The sequence below is a fragment of the Anabrus simplex genome, chromosome X (assembly GCF_040414725.1).
Source record: "Anabrus simplex isolate iqAnaSimp1 chromosome X, ASM4041472v1, whole genome shotgun sequence".
Lineage (NCBI taxonomy): Eukaryota > Metazoa > Arthropoda > Insecta > Orthoptera > Tettigoniidae > Anabrus > Anabrus simplex.
The window spans coordinates 152,751,778-152,772,107 of record NC_090279.1 but is presented as its reverse complement, the minus strand read 5'-3'; the positions used below and the strand labels follow the sequence as shown (position 1 = coordinate 152,772,107).

At 39.5% G+C, this 20,330-nt stretch overlaps 1 protein-coding gene across 1 annotated transcript in view; it reads right to left on the bottom strand.

Annotated features, from left to right (window-relative positions):
* coro (protein coronin) overlaps window positions 1-20,330 on the bottom strand; it is a 76,736-nt gene that overhangs the window by 24,762 nt on the left and 31,644 nt on the right. Inside the window, exons 4-7 of the mRNA XM_067158635.2 lie at window positions 18,627-18,724; window positions 10,197-10,375; window positions 7,851-8,072; window positions 6,197-6,403 (exon numbers count right to left, since the gene is read on the bottom strand). Coding sequence (XP_067014736.1) covers window positions 6,197-6,403; window positions 7,851-8,072; window positions 10,197-10,375; window positions 18,627-18,724 — 706 coding nt within the window. The remainder of the gene's footprint in view (window positions 1-6,196; window positions 6,404-7,850; window positions 8,073-10,196; window positions 10,376-18,626; window positions 18,725-20,330) is intronic.

Here is a 20,330-nt window from a genome sequence, read left to right as displayed (position 1 = left end):
TCACGCTAGTAATCCCAGTATGATATGGTAATGGGAGAAACATGATATCCCCCCTATATTATAATAAATAATTTCACTAAACGATTATTGTGGTAAAGTATTCATGGGCCGCCTCTGTGGTGCACTGGTTAGCGTGAGCAGCTGCCACCCCTGGAAGCCCGGGTTCGATTCCCAGCTCCGCCACGAAATTTGAAAAGGGGCACGAGGGCTGTAACGGGATTCTATCAGCCTGGGGAGGTCAACTGAGTAGAAGTGGGTTCGACTCCCACCTCAGCCATCCTGGAAGTGATTTTCCGTGGTTTCCCACTTCTCCTCCAGGCAAATGCCGGGATGGTACCTAACTTAAGGCCACGGCCGCTTCCTTCTCCCCCCCCCCACAAGGCCCCTGTTCAGCATATCGGGTGCAGCCCTCCCTCACAGTTGTATCCCCCGACCCAATGTCTCACGCTCCAGAACACTGTCCTTGAGGTGGTAGAGGTGGGATCCGTCGCTGAGTCTGTGGGAAAAACCAACCCGGAAGGGTAAACAGAGAACACAGTACTCATGAGGATGCAATAATTTTAAAAATATTAACAGAATGAGGTTGTAACCTATTATAGGTCCCTATGATTTTAAGGTTTCCTGTCATAAATATTTATGTCCATCGTTTTTATTCTAATTTACGCTTAACCACAACAGCCAAGCAGGGTAACGCTCTTGTACCGATTTCGAGGCCTATTCGTATGTCAGTGTGCGATGATTTCGAACTACCCTACAATCAACTGATCGTGATGTTGGCCTCGTGCCGCAATATGATGAAGTGGCGGTATTCGCTTTCATGCTTCAAGCTTTCGGCAACGGACTTTAATTTTCCCCCAGCGATTCTAAAATGTGCATTTTCTACACTTTCCGTCATTTAAAGGCCATGCCTACTTGCTTGTGTGACAACAGGAAACATGGCGGACGTTCGTTCTATTAGGTTCACCCAGGCAGCGCTTCCGCCTCTCTACGTTATTCTAGCTCGTTGGTTTATGCATATAGCTACAGTAGAAGTCCGTTATAGTGATAATTCATAATGGCGAAAAATTTACTCACTATAGCGGATTGTCGTTCTATCAGATTTTTGTAAAAGTCTGGCAAACCCCCATACACATTAAAATCAGTATGAAACGGCAATCGGTTTGTTCAAAACTTGCATTATTGCGGAGAATATCCACACAACGGCTTACTTGTTTGTTGTTTTTCGAAATCCGATACTACGTGAAAGTGTGTTTAATTTAATTCTGAAGAAAATATATTACCGTATTTCTCCGAATCCAGGAGGACCCCCACTTTTTCCTTCAAAAAATTTCAATCAGGCTTAAAAAGTGCTTTGTAAAATCATATGAACGTCTTTCTTATACAGTATGAATTTTTAGACTACTTGTAGATGCCGAACATTGGCTTTAGTTATGCCATATTTTTTATGTGGTAGTACTATTATGCTTAATTTTAGCGGGTTTAATAACCATTAACTTAAAACTGACATCATAATATCAAAGGGAACTCATTGAAAATTTGCCGGCAATACACATTCCACGCATCTCTACAATATCACGATCCATCAGGAAAATATTCTTGCTTACCATAAAACTGTTACTTTCACTCAGTGTCAGATATAACTGGCTGCCGCTACATGCACGTCTTGCTTGCTGGATTCAGTCAACTTCAGCGGCTAGCAATGTATAGGCCTTAATCGCGGATTTTGAAAGTCAACGAATGAGTTTAGTGCGCCGTGATATGGCAATTGCGCCCTTGCATTTTTGTGCACATACTTCACAATTTCATATTCGACTTCTTTAAAGCGTCCTTGTTGCGAGCCACTGAATGCATTTTTTGTCAAGTACGCATTTTAAGCTTTCTTTATCTTCACGGTAACGCCGAATATTGGCTTTAGTTAGGCCTACGCCGTATTTTCTTGCGGCTGCACAATTATTATACATTTCCGAGTGTTAATAGCCATTTAACTTAAAATTGGCATCATAACATCGACGAGAATCCGTTGAAAATTTGCCGACAATACCTGTTCCACGTATCTTTACAATACGACGCTACATCATGAAAATATTCCTGTTGTCTATAAAACTTAATTTTACTAAGCTTCAGGTACAGCAGATGCGTTATAACTCTGCTACTGAGGAGCCTTGGCCTTTCTAAGAATTCGAAGGCTCGCACGTTTTGATGCCATTTTGCAGATTTGAGAAACGTTTTTGTACAGGATAAGAGAATGTCATTCTCTCTTCACTATTTCCCGAGACCCAGTGACGTTACACATAGGCACTGTATAACCTGTTGCCGTGGCTAGCAATGTATGATAAAGAGGCGGTCGTTTATTGTCAACGAGTTTTGTGTGTGTGCGCGTGCGGGGGAGAAAAGTAACAGCGTGGTTACTGCGGTAGTTGCCTTAGGTGTTCATTACTATCAGGCCGCAAATGCAAAATGACCCTGGATTTTTCACATGAGATTCTGAGAAAAAAATGTCGTCTTGGTTTTAGAGAAATACGGTATCATTCCAGAGGCTTCTGTGGGGAAACATTTCAGTTTTCTTCTTCAAACGGCGTCACCTAACCGTTTATGTATCATGAAAACCTATTTGAAACGCATGTAGAGAGATGATAACATCCTCGCTAAAAATTGACATGGGAATAGCTTTCTGAAATTTAACTAGACGCGAGAAAATATAAACTATGCTCGGAAATCAGTGAGTGATGTACCCTGCCGTACTTTCAGGTGTATCACATTCTTACTTAATTTCAGCATACGGTATAACATTAAAATTAAGAGTCGTTTACTTCAGCCTTTCTTTTTAACGAGTTAACAACTGCTATTGGCCACGTTATTTACACAGTTATCAAGAAAACGTGTTATCCTCTTTCATTTCGAATTTTCTTTAGAGAACAGCAGTCGACGGGTATTACTTATCGACTCCAACATCGCCTTCGAATGTTGACGAGAGAACTCGCAAAGGCACACAGCGCGAAACTATACCATACCGAAGATGATCGCATTTTGTGGCAAACGTTTCCAGTTTTTTTATTCAAATAGCGTCACAGATCCTAACTTAACTATACTGTATGATGAAAACATACAAGCGCCAGTAGAGAAATTATAACCTTCTCGATATAAATTTACATGATAATAGCCTTTCTGTAATTTAACGGACATGAGAAAATATAAACTAACCTAATAATCAATGACGCACTCTGCCATATCTTGAGGTGTAGGACTATCCCATTCTTACTTAACTGCGGTATTTAGATTAAAATTAAGCGATCATTTATTCATCGTTTATCTTTAACGAGTTAACAACGGTTATCGGACACGTTATTTACTCATTTATTACGGAAACATGTTCTCCTCTTTCACTTGCATTTCCTTGCGGAAGAGCAGCCGATGGGTATTACCAATAGACTCCAACATTGCCTTTGAATGTCGACGAGAGAGCTCGTTAGTAGGCATAGCAAGAAAACGATACCGAAGATGATCGATCGCATGCAGTATAATGACTGAGGGCATAAATATCAGCAAAGGAAAAAAATCGAGCATTCATAATCGCTTGCAATAACGGATGCGTCAGAGATAGGGCTCTCGTTGTAACCGAAGGATAATTCACAGTTTAATAAAGGAATTTGGAAGGGACAGACAAACACTGTAGTTATAACGGGGTTCTCGTTAAATGCCGTACTCGCTGTAACGGACTTCTACTGTATTTAATCGTGTGATGCTTTTCATTCATAAATTGCAGTGCTTTTTGAACTCTATTTAAAGGTTTAATTTTAATACTGTGTAATAGTTACTAATTATTTTGTGTTTAATATATTTAATCAAGCAACATTTCTGTATGAAATCAGTACACTAGCGACAGGAGTTTCCAAAATAAAATACCATAATTGTGATTCAGAATTTAATTTGCCAGTAAAACATTTTGAGCAAGAGTACAGTAGAACTTGTTATTTCAATCTCTTTGAATTAAGAATGAGCATATATAATAAATAAGATGCTGAACCTGGTTTAAATTCATTTAAACTAAATATTTTTAATTAAACTAGGCTTAAAAAAAAGGAAAACAGGTTTAAACCTGTTTTTCCCCCCAACCCTGACAACCACACCAAACTTGTGCAACTGCACAAGATTACGGGACAAAGAAGTGCAGAATACCTAATATCATTTAAGCCACTATATAAATTAAGCCAGCAGCTGGTACGCATACGTTGGATATCCTTGATACCATTAACATTATTGTTCCTTTAATTTTTTTTTTTTTTTTTTTTTTTTTTTACAAGTTGCTTTACCACGCACCGACACAGATAGGTCTTATGGCGACAATGGGACAGGAAAGGGGTAGGAGTGGGAAGGAAGCGACCGTGGCCTTAAGGTACAGCCCCAGCATTTGCCTGGTGTGAAAATAGGAAACCATGCAAAACCATCTTCAGGGCTGTCGACAGTGGGGTTCGAAACCACTATCTCCCGAATACTGGATACTGGCCGCACTTAAGCAACTGCAGCTATCGAGCTCGGTAACATCGTTCCTTTCAAAAAGTTGCAATTTTGAATGAACGTTTCTTTTGCTACAATTAACAAAGCCCAGGGGTAAACATTCAATCACTTGGATTTAGACTTAAGGCAAGAATTTTTCTCTCACTGCTAATTACCACATTTCTCCGAATCCAAGACGACCCTGAATGCAAGACACTTTTGTCTTCAAAAAAATTTAAGCAGGCTGTAAAGGTGCTTTTTGAAATCAATTTTATTTATAACAAATTTCATATTTAATGTGAGAAAAAATAAACACATACAAGTATCATGTAAATCATACCGACTTTCTTAATCATTCTCATTATAGTTATCTGATACTGCCTTTCAAATTCAGGCAATTCCTCTACATGAACCCACATTCACATCACATTTCACGTTATGACCATTTCGACCTTTCATTTTTCGTGTGCATATCTCACAATTTCATGTTCGACTTCTTCAAAGCGTCCTTGTTGCGGGCCACTGAATGCCTTTCTTATACAGTATGCACTTTTAGACTATCTTTGGCTTCACGCCAACACTGAACATTGGCTTTATCTTTCATTTTTGCATGTTCAATAAACATTAACTTAAAAGTGGCATCATAATATCGACAACAACCTGTCGAAAATCTGCAAGCAACACCTGTTTCATGTATGTCTACAATACGACTATTCACCATGGAAATATTTCTGCTGTCTATAAAACTGTTACTTTTATTAAGCGTCTAGTACAGCAGATGTTTTATAACACGGCCACTGAGTAGCCATGGACTTTCTAAGAATTCAAAGGGTTGCATCCTTGCTATTCCAATTCGAACTACATTTCCTGCGAAGCTGGAGCTCGGAAGTACATTACGATCGATCATGCAATTAGCTCAAGAGAGTAATGTTTTGATGCCATTCTGCAGAGTTGAGAAACGGTGACGTTACACAGAGGCACTGTACAGCTGGCTACCGCGTCTAGCGATGTATAAAGCTGCGGACAGTTGATTGTCAGCGAGTTTTGTGTGTGAGAGAGAGAGAGAGAGAGAGAGAAGCAGCAGCATGGTTACCGTGGTAGCCACCAGTGGTGTTCATTACTGTTAGGTCGCAAATGCAAGACGATCCTTAAATTTTTCACAAGAAATCTTGAGAAAGAGAAAACGTCTTGGATTTGGAAAAATACAGTATATGTAACCTTATCCAGATCAAGTAATTCAGATATTCAGTATATTTTAATCACATTCCTGGCCTCATCCCAATTACAATGAAGAAGATGCTATAACAAAGCAACACCTCGATACCCAATATCCTAACCAGATCATCAATGAATTTACCGGAGAAATTTGTATTACACTTACTTCAACAGAATTTCCTCAATAATGACCAATGGCAGTAAATAACAGACATACAGAGAGAGAATCACATTATACAACTACAGCAGACATAAAGCACAGATAAAATAAAATTCTATGAACGTAACTGTACGATTTTACTAAATTTACAGAGTACTACTGAAATTCAAGAGGGAAAATCTGACCCATATTCTAGTCCAGAAAAAATTTCATATAGAATCACTGATATTTGAATATGTCGTGCAGCAGTGATAGACAAATATCTAATTAGATGAGCTGTAGAGAGCCTTAACAAGATACAATTCGTAATTATAACAAGACACTCACCTTCCTGGGAACTGTCATGGTGATCACCTGACACAGACCTGAGTTATTAAGACGGTAGAACCTGGCAATTTCGCAAGAATTCACATCACACCCACGCTTGGGCATCATACCGATACCTCGTTGTGGATCAGGGGTCTGGAAAGTGTTAATATAATGGACGAAGGGAGGCTCGGCAGTGATCTCGAAGTAGCGAATCACACTGTCTCCCTAGAACAAAAGAACATGCATTAACACACACAGATTTTTTTAAATGTGGACATTAGTATGTGGTTGCAAACGTAACACATTTATATCATCAAAGAATTAAAAGCGTCTATTTTGCACATTAAAAAATTTCATGAAGATGCACTGACGACTTTAATATAAATCATAATAAAATAGACTGACCTAAATCTTTTTTCAACAGGTACCTGGAGATTTGCCAGGGTGGCAGAAAATGTTCCGATCCCCTTGCCATGGAAAAACATTTTTCCCGCACATGTGGCAGCTTGTTCAGTCAACTTAATGAGGGGGGAAGAGCAACTGTTTATTTCTTTATATCACAACAATCTTACTTTAGCTATTATTTTTCTACCCTTGCTGTGTATACCGTGTGATGTTCGTTTCTGAGTAGGTGCTCCTAGTGAAGTGCTTTGATTTTCCTCAGCCATTACAAAAGGTTTTAAAAGTTAAGCATTCACTTATATTTCTTTGCTTTATAGTATAAATAACAATAGTATTCAAAGTTTTCAATTACACTGCTAGATATTTCACAGTGAAGCATAATCCATTCATTTTTGCTGTCATAAGCTGCCAATCTGCATCTCCAAGATAACTGAGGTCTACCGATTCAGCTTCAGGGGGCCGAAGTGTCACTAAAAGTCTCGTGGATAGTAAACAAACCAGTAAAAGCGCAAGTTGTGAATAGGTGGATGCATCGATTTTCGAAGCAAACACATGGATAAATAAGCTGCACTAAGCTCAAAACAATGTCAAGAAGACAGGAGCACATGGCACAGCTGTTGTAAAAGCTCTACGAAGTAGTCTATCTAAACTTTGACGGATCAGGCCCAAGTCAGTTTACGCTGCTAAATCATGACAATATACAATCAGGCTTGGTCTCTAATGTGTTAGTCAAGATAGGATAAGAATAAACGTAACTATAACTAGGATACACCTGAGCCAAATGAAATAAAGAAAAATTAGACATGCCTTGTCTTTGGTTTGCAATTTACTGTACTCAAAACACATTTCAATTATTAAAGGCATGGGGTTTCGATGATTACCTTTTACATACATACTGGCCTTTTTGGGAAATATGACTATAAAGTGAAAGTCAGGCTGAGCAGCCCAGATGGTAGAACAGAGGTCTTCTGAGCTCAAGTTGGCAAGTTCAATCCCAGCTCAATCCAGTGACATTTGAAGGTGGTCAAATATGTACGTCTCATGCCGATAGATTTATTGGCACATAAAAGTGCTCTTGCAAGACTAAATTCTGACACCTCGGCGTTTCAAGAAAACCGTTAAGGAAGTGGGATAGAAATCCATTAACATTATTACAACAACTATTAAATTTCTGAGTCTCAGAAAACTGTTGAGGTAGTTAATGGGATGGAAATCAATAATTGTAATATAAAATGAAAAAAATACACTAAAACAAAGTCCAGATGCTCACCTTTCCACAGAGGTAGACGAGATTGGTGTCAGGATCGTAAAGCGGGAACATGACACCGTTACTTGTATCTAATTCCACCATCACTATTGGTTCATTCAAGTGTTCAGGTGCCCTAAGAGAATACTGGCGTTCGCTGACCCTACTGAAGCCCGTGGTGAAGATGAGACCGCTTCGTAAATAGATTGCACGTGTTGCTTTACTACCTTCGTGACACACCGCTTCCTGGAAGAAAAAATATCACACACACATATAACACCAAAAAAGGAAATATTTTTTCCCCACATGCTAAAAAAATATACATACAGTACGTTAATTCCTAGTGTCTCTTAGCCTTAACACAGGAACTTTCACTGATTCATTCACTGGAAACTCAAGCCATATTGAGAGATAGGAACAAGAAAAGGAACAGACAACTGGGCAATGCAATGAGAGGTCAGTGCAGAGAAGACAAGGACAAACCTATATCTTCATATACTGCCATATTTTAAACGGATAAACTCTCCTCATCAATACCAGTTCATCTACATTCATCTCTTTTCAGCCCGCAACGAGACCACTTCTGCTTCCGAGTCTGATCAGGAGGGTGAGCATCAATACAGTACTCATTGAGAGCCATCTTGACAGATCCTCAGTACTGATGTGAGAAGTGGAGGATAAGAAGAAAGTTGCATAAGTACAGAAAAAAAAGGGAAGAAACATTACATAAAGATCTGCGACACAGGACAAACATAAAAGGAGAAAACAATTTCAACGCGATAATGCAAGTATTCGAAAGGAGCAAACAAGTTTCACATCAAGTCATAGAGAGAGAGAGATAGGAACAGGAAAAGGTTTCTTTTTTAAAATATATATAATTGGCTTTACGACGCACCAACACAAATAGGTCTTATGGTGACGACAGAATAGGAGGAAGCTAGGAGTGGGAAGACCTTACTTAAGGTACAGCCTCAGCATTTGTCTGCTGTGAAAATGGGAAACAACAGAAAACCATCTTCCGGGCTGCAAACAGTGAATTTTGAATCCACTATCTCCCAAATGCAAGCTCACAGCCACGCCCCTAACCACACAGCCAACTCTCTCGGTATAAGAAAAGGGATTCATCCTACTATTTTGTTCCTTGTTGAGGTGAATATCTGCCATGCAAGAATTGATCTGACTTTTACATGAATTTCACTCTAGAAAACAGCCGTCCATACAGGTACGCAGAACTGAATATTCTGAAGATTTTGGTTGCCAGACTCTGAAAGCGTAGAAACCTTTCTCTGAAAAAGATTTGGTAGAAACTCTGAAGGTTTTGCATTCAGTCAGCAGAGAGGGAGGGGCTGTGACTGCCAAGAGGAATTCTGTGAGGTAGTCGTAAAGGCAAGCGCACAGCAAGAAGTAAATGGCCCTGAGCTTGCCCTGTGTAGCATGAGGACCATGTTGCCTGGTATTAGCCAGGTGTGCAAGCTTGACCTAGACTCATTCTTTACCAGTTTAACTTAAAACGCTCTACTACAAAGAGTGTTGATATCGGGAAAGATAAGTTGCACAAAAATAAGCTATTACTTCAATACAGAGGTAGTTATGTAGGCCCTCCATTATTTATTTAATGTATGTCTTTTAGAACCAGGAGTGTCCGAAGACATGTTCAATTAATCAAGTGCATGTCTTTCCATTTTAATTCCCATGGGCGACCTGCACACGTTTGGGAGTGGGATGACGATGAGGTAGGGGAGGGTGAAACCTGGAGTCAGCATGTAGCCTACAACTGCTGAATAACACCAAGTTCAAGACTTAATGCCCCAAACCAATGGACTAATCACCATTAACAGTGCCATATGCCTTCACTTCATTTGAACATTGCAGAGAGATTAGGAATTGAATCCAGGCTTTTGGCATGCAATCTAGTGATTAGAAATTGTAAACCACCACCTCTCCTACTATGCTGGTAAAATTGTTTTCCACCAACGGGACTTGAACTGGCTAACCACGGTGTCAGGTCACAGAAGCTTGGCACTTTAGCAACCTTGGCCACCAGGCGGGCTAGGCCCCATACATAAGACAGAATGGAAATGGACAACAACGCAGTATCATTTTTAAAAAGGTCAGTTCATGAATAAGCTGGGATTACTGAAATAATTTACTGAATTAAAATGAAAAGATCCAGTTAAAAAATAATAAGATTAAAAATAGAGAGTAGACATGTTATTATACCTACTGACATTTAAAATGAAGTGCAGCTATGGACTTTAAAGAACATCAGGAGGTTTAGGTGGTTTCTCTCACTACATACAGCATAAAACCAAAAATGTGTCAATCAAATATCACGTAATATTGTTTCCAGAGTGCACAATAGCGTCATACCTCCTCGACTTTCCCTGTGCGTGGATCAATAAGTCTCATCTTCTTGTCCTTGCACGTAGTGAGCAACTGCGAGCCATCCCAGTTCCATGAGGCACTGTAAACTATGTCTGGATGGCAGTCGATGTGGACTAGAACTTCACCCGTACCCACATTCCAGATGACAACCTGGTTGTCTGAGCCTGTAAATCACAAAATACAACTAAAATCACCTTTTTAAATATTAGAGCCTATATGTATTACAGAAGATACAGTAAGAGCAATATTTAATTACAATCAAAATATTTTTTTTTTTTTACAATGTTATGTATACATAAATGTCTAATTTTTAAGACTGTTATGCCTTTTAAAGTTCAGTCTGCAAGTCTCTGTGAATTAACTAAGTGCCTCCACAATCCTCTAAGTGTAACAAGCTTTGCAGCCTCTTTTAGTTCCTTACCTCTTGATCATTAAAAACCTAGTCTAACCATTGTCACTGTGATCTCCTTCTACTTCTCTTACCATCCATATCTGAGGCCATTATTCTCCAATGCAACGTAGTCTCAAACAACCTCCACCACCAACGCCAGTTTATACGCACAACTAATAATGTTATCCTTATCCTTTATCTCCTCATTCTGAGCACCTTCCTGCAATTGTTCCCACTTGTTTTATTCTTGCTCCTTTCAATCCTTACGAATAAAATATCTTAAGTGCATCCTGCTTCACTCTCGTAGAACAAAATCAGTCTGAAAACAGATGTAAGATGACAATTTTGGCTGGAAGCTCACTTCTTTCTTACAGAATACTGTTGATCAGAACTGCAAGTCCACTTTATTATTTCTGTTACATCTTGATTTGATTTCACTTAGACACACACAGTTTTGCTTTCAATCTGAACTGATGGGCTAAACTGAGACAGTTCTATCTGTCCCAGTTCCCCACCACCCACAGCCAAATCAAACTGTCAGGTGTCGTCTTTAGTCTGCCCTGCAATTTGGTAGAGTTCAGATGTGAACAGGTTTATCTTACGGGAGGGGGAATGTTAATCAGTATATTAATTGCTTGTACATGCAGCAATTACATGCACTTTAAGGAAGTGAACTGCCACAAACTGTGGAGGAATGAGTGTTTAAACCGCAATACTGTAATTACACACATATTAATTTATTGCAAGAGCTACAGTGTACCCAAAAGACTTGCGCAAGAATAAAACTACTTATCGTCTGAATACGGTGTCTCCTCGCATACTCCTCAACACATTTACATAAAAACTCTTCTGACCACGTGGAAACGGCTGAACGACAGAAGAAAGACTATATTCCACAGTGCACGTGGAGCCTGGAATGACTTTAAAACTCATGGCCTGACGGCTATTTCACCAACAAACACAATGGCCGGCAGGTAGAAAGAACAATTGGCCAGCCGGCCACACTGTACAAATCAGTTTTGCCTTTCAGGTTGATCAAAAGGGGGAAATGTCCATTCTTTCTTCCATAAGCCTTATTATCACTGTTAGCACCCATTAAATTTCATTTCATTTGTCAAGTTGCTTCCAAGGAATCCCTGGCCTGTCAAATGGTAGTAAAACTCCTTCAATCCTATAGCTCTGAGGCTTGCTAAAAACATACTGAGTGTGTGTGAAATTTTTTCCTACACTAGCAGAGATGCCAAGTTTCAAGAAAGGCAATTCGTAATGCAGCCGTTAGGGCACCGAAGACGGAGTAGAATCCCCCCCCCGCAGATCTTCCTAACTTACGTATAATTGAAAATCAGTTAACATACAATTCAACCAGACGTAACATATTCAAAGACTGGCATATAAAGAGTGTATGATTCTTACCTGCTAAAGTAACAAGTGATCTGCATTACAAATCTGAGTGGAGGTTGAAGGATCATTTCTTTTGTCGAGTGCTGTAGATGCTCCCTAAGCAGCTTGCAGTTCCTGTTTGCTAAACGTACACTGGTGACATGCTTTTTCTTTTGACATCATGTGCATCCCCCTGCACTAACAGAGCTGCTTGCTTGTTGTTTTAAGGGGCCTAACATCGAAGGTCATCGGCCCGCACTAACAGAGCACTTAACAGTTCGGAGTTCATATTAGCAGGGAATTCAGTCTTATTCTTCCTCATCATGCGCATATGACAAATCGCGGCTACACACACTACAAAGCACGTATAAATGACATTTTGAGGAACGCAGTAAACAGGGCCATTCTTTAGAGCATTCCTCCATAAATTTTTTAACTACTTTTGGTTTATTACTGGCGTCACCAGTCAAGGTAACATAATCACACGTATTTTCCTGCACAAGAAATCGCTTCATCATTTCAAACCTTCTGCATTTTATAACACACGATTAGCATATATCCTATAAGAGCAATATATGTAAATATGGCAACCAAAATCGCAATAAATACTTCTTCAACAGTCATCCACACAGTATTAACAATTCGGAGTTTGTCAGCACTTTGCCGCCAAAACAAAGACAAAAGAACTCGCATACTTGCATGGAAGTCTGGTCATGTGACGAACAAAGACAACAACTCCGCAAGATCACAGGTGCCTATACCTTCCGGTACTGGAAGCACACACTGCGTTTGGTGCGTGAACACTCGAAATATTCCTAAACGTGGGACAGGAAAGGGGTGTAAATGCTTAACGAGAAATCCGAAAATAATATTCTGAGAATTCAAGCTGTAATGGCATTCCTTGTGTATCCTTTTGAACACTTCATACACTTAGATTTAAAAATATAAAAAAAAATCGTAATTTGTGCTTTGTGATTCGTAAAGGCGTAATTATGTTGGGTAATTCATAATTATTACGATTGAATCGTAATAGTTAGCATCTCTGCACTAGTGGTTTAACATTGCACTAAAACATCAAATGTTTTCGGCAATGCAAGGATGGGAAAACTCTCTCTTTCTCTCTTATCCATGTACCCTTCACAGGATGTGGTGGCCTATCATGTGCTTGCAGAGTTTTTGCCCTGCTCTTCTAACCTGCACTGGATGTGTTGCTTGATATAGAGACCTTCCAATCAACTCCTTCATCTGGTCAATCTTCCTTGCCGGAGCTATTCCTCCAGTCCTTGTTCCTTGCACTTTGCCCTCCAAGATCAGTTTTTCCATAGTTCCAGTTCTCCTTGATATATGGCCAAAACATCGCAAATAGGCCTGGCTAATGAACCTGTCTTTGATCTTTCTTTTCTTTTTTTTTTTTTTTTGCTATTGGCTTTACGTCGCACCGACAACACAGATAGGTCTTATGGCAATGATGGGATAGGAAAGGGACTGGGAAGGAAGCAGACGTGGCCTTAATTAAGGTACAGCCCCAGCATTTGCCTGGTGTGAAAATGGGAAACCACGGAAAACCATCTTCAGGGCTGCCAACAGTGGGGTTCAAACCCACGTCTTTGATCGTAAGCTCTTGTAGGATAGAAGTATTCGTCCAGTGCTCGGTCCAGGATACTCTTAGAACTCTGCGGCATGCCAACACTTCCACCGCTTCTGGTCAGCTTTATGAATTGTCCAGTTTTCATATCCTTCCTCTCAGCTTTGTAAATTGTCCAGGTTTCAGCTGCGTATGTGGCAATGGCAAAAACCAGAGCATTTACCAGCCCGAGTTTGGTGTTGTTAGTGCTGGCTCTGTCTTTCCTGATCTTAGTCATCTTTGCCGTCACATTGCATGCCATCGCAAGGCGTCCCCTGATCTCATCCGAGCAGCCCCCATTGTTTGTTATTAGGGCACCGAGATAAACATATCTACCCACCACCTCACAGCCACCTATTTGTCTCAGGTGACCTTAATTAAGGTACAGTCCCAGCATTTGCTTAGTGTGAAAATGGGGGGAAACCACAAAAAAACATCTTCAGGGCTGCCGATGGTGGGATTCGAACCCACCATCTCCCAAATGAGTAAATTCTTGTGAAGTATGGTGCTAGCCTTACTTACACAGAGCCACAGAGTGAAAGTTTTCACTAACGGTTTAAGGACTACTGATAGATTGTATAGCCCTAGTCACCTGATCACAAGGAGAGCCACGACTCAAAATTTGTCTGATGTACCCATTAATATTTCATTTATTTCTTTAGCGTATTTCATTTTACAAAGCACGTACACTTTGGATATAAGCAATACTATTATTTAAATAACAGAGATAAGAGGTCATGACATTCATGGACTCCACAGTTCTCACAGATGACAGTCAAGATTCTTCTTCAGGAGAAGTACAAAAAAGTCTTGCCTGTTGCCTTGGTACCACCCGATCCGACATTCAAACGCAATGTGCAGAACAGTCTGCTTACCGTTTCCACATTCACAGACGAATGACTGTTTTCAACCCTACAGAACTACCAAGGCAGCACAGGGTCCATGATTTGTTTGCACTCTGTTAAACCTGGTGTGGGGCAGATCAAATCCTGGAGGTGCAGCATTTTGCCAATCGTCAAGTTGCCACTGTAGAGGTACTTACTGGACCATTCCTCTTCCTACTTTTGTTCCAGATTGAAGACATTCACTGAACTGGATGACAGCAGATATCAGAGGTTTTCCTGAAGTTTGTTGAGGTTTCAAGATTTTCTGGTCTGAAAGATCTGCATCGATTGGGTGCTGAAGGCTGATTCTTCCAGATGGTGCCCCTGGAGAGATACATGGAACAGAAGGTCCACTACTGAACTGATGATGATGATGATGATGATGATTGTTGTTTAAAGGTGCCCAATATCTAGGTCATCAGCCCCTAATGGTACAAAATGTAATAACAATATAAAAGTTCAAAATCATCCACTGACCAGAATTAAAAAAAAGTGATGAAGAATGAATGGATGGGTATGAATTTAAAACAATCAGTGGATCCCACCCAGAAACTATCATAAACAATATTATTACTGACCAAGTGACTGCTTCTAAAGCATAATTCTGAATCGAGGATGCCTGTTGTCTAAAGTGGTCCAAAATCCAGGTCAACGGCTCCTCATAATGGTACTTATTGCTAGTAAAGTAGAACCATGGTATTTGTCATGTTGCGGTACTAATCAAAAGTAGTGCAGACTCGCATGTTCCACACATTATGGTACTACAAGTATTGTTCGTCGCACAGGTAACACAGACCTATGGTGTTTCTCACATAATGGCACCACTCATAGACAATGCAAACCCATGGTGTTCCTCACCTACGTGAACTAATCACGGGTGCCGGTATTCCCGTGGTGTTCCTCATATAGTGGGTACTAATCACAGGCAACGCAGACCCACGGTGTCATTCGTATAGCGGTACTAATCACAGGCAACACCCAGACTCGTGGTGTTTCTCACAATGGTACTAATCATGGGAACTGGAAAACCCATACAGATTCACCTTCTGTTGCTACTAAACACAAACCTATTGTATACCTAACAAAGTGGTACTACTCGCAAATAAACGCGACCCATGGTGTTCCCTGCGCGATAGTACTAGTCACAAGTAGTTTCATGGTTCTAATACAATCATCCCTTGATCGCCCCTTTTAGTCGCCTCTCACGACAGGCAGGAGATACAGTGGCTGTAAACTTCGTCTGCCTCCCCCACCCACAGGGGGTACTACTGAATTGAACGACAGCAATCGACTGTCATACTTTCTCTCCTGGCAAATAAAGCATACAGAACCTCCTATTCCACAGTATGATCATATAAGCCTGTGTGTGTTTTTCTTTTTGCTTGCTATTTTAACATGACACTAAGGTTTCGGAATTGAGGGTGAAGCGACTGAGGTTTTTGTTGAGATACAGCCCTAGCATTGCAAAACCATCTTGCGGATCATCAACGCTGGTAGGATTTGTATCCACTGGCTCCCATCTGCAATCGTATAGCTACACGATACGTATTGGACAGCCAGCTCGCTCAATATGCAGGCACAACCAGCACTTTTCCATCTACTCGAAAGGTCAGCACGGGAAGTCCTCACCACCTTCCATCATTTACCTTTCCTGCACTTCAGCGGTGTCCCAATATTCTCCTCACAACTCACATCAGACTTAAATCACATCTCTCTCTCCACCATGGGCTTGGAAGCAAACTTTTTGAAGTCCAACTAAAAAAACTTTTTCTTCTTGAAGAGACTTATCCTCAAGGGACACTGGCAGTCAATCTGGTCCACACCTCCCAGACAGAAGATAATGTGTTCGACAATTGGCATTGGAAATGCTTAATTCATCCACAACCTCTTATGTTTCCTTGTAGTATAACTGTATTTGTTATTATGAATAATGGTCGTGTTATTGTACCTTCTGAGAATATTACCATCCCTATCAGTGACTGATAGTATGTATGACAAAAAGGCCAGACTCAAAGGAGGAGAATCAAGTGACAATTTGTCTTTTGACTTAGGATGTAGCACTTCGTCAATCTGTTTCATTGAATAGCCATTGTTCAGGAATGCTCAGGTTAGGAATTCAAGTTCACTGTTTAACCTATCCTGCTCACAAACCACCTTGCTCGGCTGATAAGGGTGTAAAGCACAGTACGCCTTTGGCAAGGACGGTGGTAAGAGGTCTCATTAAGATAGCCACAGTCGAAACTGGTTAAGACGCCCCCCTCTAGCACGTTTCGCTGGTTATTACATCATTATTTCAAAGCCCCAGTCCATGTCCTATTAAATACATGTTAAAGAAACCTGGATAGCACATTTACGTCACTCTTTAGTACGTTCATAATATTCCCACCATATGAAATTTAAATTAGCATTTCCGATTAGGTTGTGCACACGATGTGCTATCAGAGACTGGTCTGGGTGAGGATTCGGTAGAGAACTTAATTTCACGGCCCTAGCATGTCGGCCTACAGCTGCAGGGAGCACCAGTCTCAAGCCAGTCTTTGATGTGGGCATCTGTTTGTTTGGATTGCGCAACAGTACCTTGTGTGACGTGGTGGTGTTTAATTTTACATTCGTAAGTGCATCGTGTAACAACGCTCGTAAATTAGGCCTACTGTACATGCGTATAAAGCCGACGTGTTGGTACTTAATTTATGTCGTATTAAATACACGCTACAGAAACCTGGAAAGCACATCTATCTCACTATTTAGTACGTAATATTCACACCATAAGGAATTTAAATTAGCGTTCCCGGCCACGTTGCACCAGCAACGACTGGCCTGAGTGGGGATTTGGTAGAGAACTTAATTTCATAGCCCTAGAGTATAGGCCTACAGCTGCAGGGAGCGTCAGACACAAATTAAGAGGTGTTTTATGACACAAATAAAAAGACTGCGGGGTCATCTAATAGGCCATATACGTAGAGATGATGGGTTATTGAAGAAAATAAGAGGGTTCCATTGAAGGAACAAATTATAGGCAAAGATCAAGATTAGATTTCATAACACAAATATTAGATATGACGAGATGCGACGCCCACTACAAACTGAAAAGGAAAGCAGGGAAACGTGAAGAATGGAGAGTTGCTGCCAACCAGCCTCATGGCTGATGACTAGAGAGAGAGATAGAGAGAGGTGAATTGTGTAGCAACGTACATAAATTAGGCCTATGGTACTTATGATAGTGGTTTGCAGGACATTCGGTTATTGAGAAGAATGCTAGACAGTTTACAAATCATGAAAAATTAAAGTTATTGAGGAAGCGGATGCTAATCCACACATGAAACGTGTGCTAATTGCCCAGATGTTTGACATTCCTACGATAACTTTAAACATAATTGTAAACGACTTGTATAGTTCGCGACTCTAGGAACGTTTTTCCTCGATGTTTTGCTATGTTGGTGTTTGTGAAAAGTATTATTTCATTAATTATAATTGTAAACACTTGCTTCTTTGTTTTCTTTGTAATAATTTTTACATTCAAACCTAACCTTAAATTTAACAGCATAATTTAAAAAAAAATCTTTTTAGCACAATCCCTCTTTAGGACGTTATTTTGTTTGGTCCCTGCAAAATGTATGGTAGGTTTAGAGTAAACTGAATGACCTAAAGTTCCATCAGATTTCCAAGAAATTTACTATGAAGTGACAATTGCTTAACAGTTTTTGGTCTACAATGCCATTGCTCCAAAGACTATCTTGGGTGCAAGATTGAAACTCGCCAACATACAATAAGTATAACACGACCTAACATCCTCAAAACAATATAATGTTCTTTAGTGGTTATAAAAGTCTACGTGTTAAAACTTGCTTTATCATTCCATACGCCTCAATAAGTCTTTCCTAGCATGAAGCAAAATTTAATGTTAAATAAGCTGCTTCTAACACGTGTATTCCAATAACTGGGACATACTCATGAACAAACAACTGTAGGGCAGTGAATAACCATTTTATAATGATTTAGAAACAGGGGGTTAATTACGAAGGACACTGCTGCTAAGATATTTCATTAGCATGATGTCTGGTTTTTTCCCAACATGTCTCCCATATAAAAATATTTTTTTTTAAATCAAGCAGTAATTTACCCAATCAAGGACGCACCTGCTGTGAGAAGAACATTGAGCGCAGTTGGATGCCACAGAACAAGTCCAACCCGCCTCTGGTGGTAGACCAAATCGACCACTGGCTCTGTCAGGGTCCTGTAACAATACACTTTAGGAATATAATAATAGTATGTGATATTAAGTGTGAACTAACAACTAACACAAGTAATTTTAATTACTGAGTTTTATTTTAATTAAAACAGGCTCTTGATATTCATTATGAATACTTATTAAAAATAGTCCATGTCAAGATCAAACACCGAGGCCAGAAAATTGTAGGATTTCTTGAAATGGAATTCCACTAGAACGCTGTATAACTCCAAAAATATCCATATCATCGTAATAAGCTTTAACTTACTGGCAAGTAAAAAAGTTTTCCGAGCACAAGTTTTGTATTGCAAGCTGTCCACTTCATGACCGTATTGATGAATTTAATCAACAAATTATTAAACAAATTAATTTAAAACACCACCTAATCGATACTTTATTTCTTGTCTTTTGGTGCAAAATTATAAAAACATTATCATATACAGGACATGTTTCGACCACTAAACCACTTAGTGGTCATCTTCAGCTGTCTTTAAATAAGTACATTAAAATTTTAAATTACTTGGAACTTATAACTATTGCTTAAAGTGCTTGAAATTTGGGAGGGGGGAAAGGGGGGAATAAATGGGGGGGGGAATAATTTAGTGATGTACTGTGTAAAAAAGGTACTTAAATTACAATTTGCATCTATAGTAATATTTAAAAAACTTATTTTCTATTTGAACATATTTAAAAAACTTAAAATGTCTGTATTGGGCACTTTTTGTAAAAAAAGCACTAGGTGGCTTGATCTTGCTTATGTTAAAATCGATGTGTGTTATAGCTGTATGCCATGGAGGTAAGAAATTGATCCAGAGAAACTCCTGGATGCTTTTGGAGCAAGAGTTCAATAAAATGGGTTGTAGAAAATGTCAAGGAAGTCAGAGAGATGAAATAGCCACGATGTTCTAGACTGTTATACACATCGATTTTAACATAAGCAAGATCAAGCCGCCTAGTGTTTTTACAAAAAGTGCCCAATACAGACGTTTTAAGATTTTTTAAAATATATTAAATTAGAAAATAAGTATTTTTTTATATTACACGAATTGTAATTTAAGTACCGTTTTACACACCACATCACTAAAATTCCCCCACTTATTTCCCCCCTCCACCCCAAATTTCAAGCGCTTTAACCAATAGTTATAAGTTCCCATGGGAAAGTAATTTAAGATTTTAATGTACTTACTAATCAAATTGTTTCATCTAAGCTATTTAAAGACAGCTGAAGAGGACCACTAAGTGGTCGAAACATGTCCTGTATATGATAATGTTTTTATAATTTTGCCAAAAGGCAACATATAAAGTATCGATTAGGTGGTGTTTTAAATTAATTTATTTAATAGTCTGTTGATACATCAAGTTTGCTGATTATTTTTTGATGGCTGAAGAGACCAGTTCTAGAATCATAAGTTCATCAGCAATACTGGCATATCAAATCTGCCACACCTTGTTGTTCTAGAACCTCGTGGCTATTTCTTCTCTGACTTCCGTGACATTTTCTATGACCCATTTTATTGAACTTGTGCCCCAAAAGCATTCAGGAGTTTCTCTGCATCAATTTCTTACATGCATGGCATACAGATATAACACACACAGAGCTACCTCACAAGTA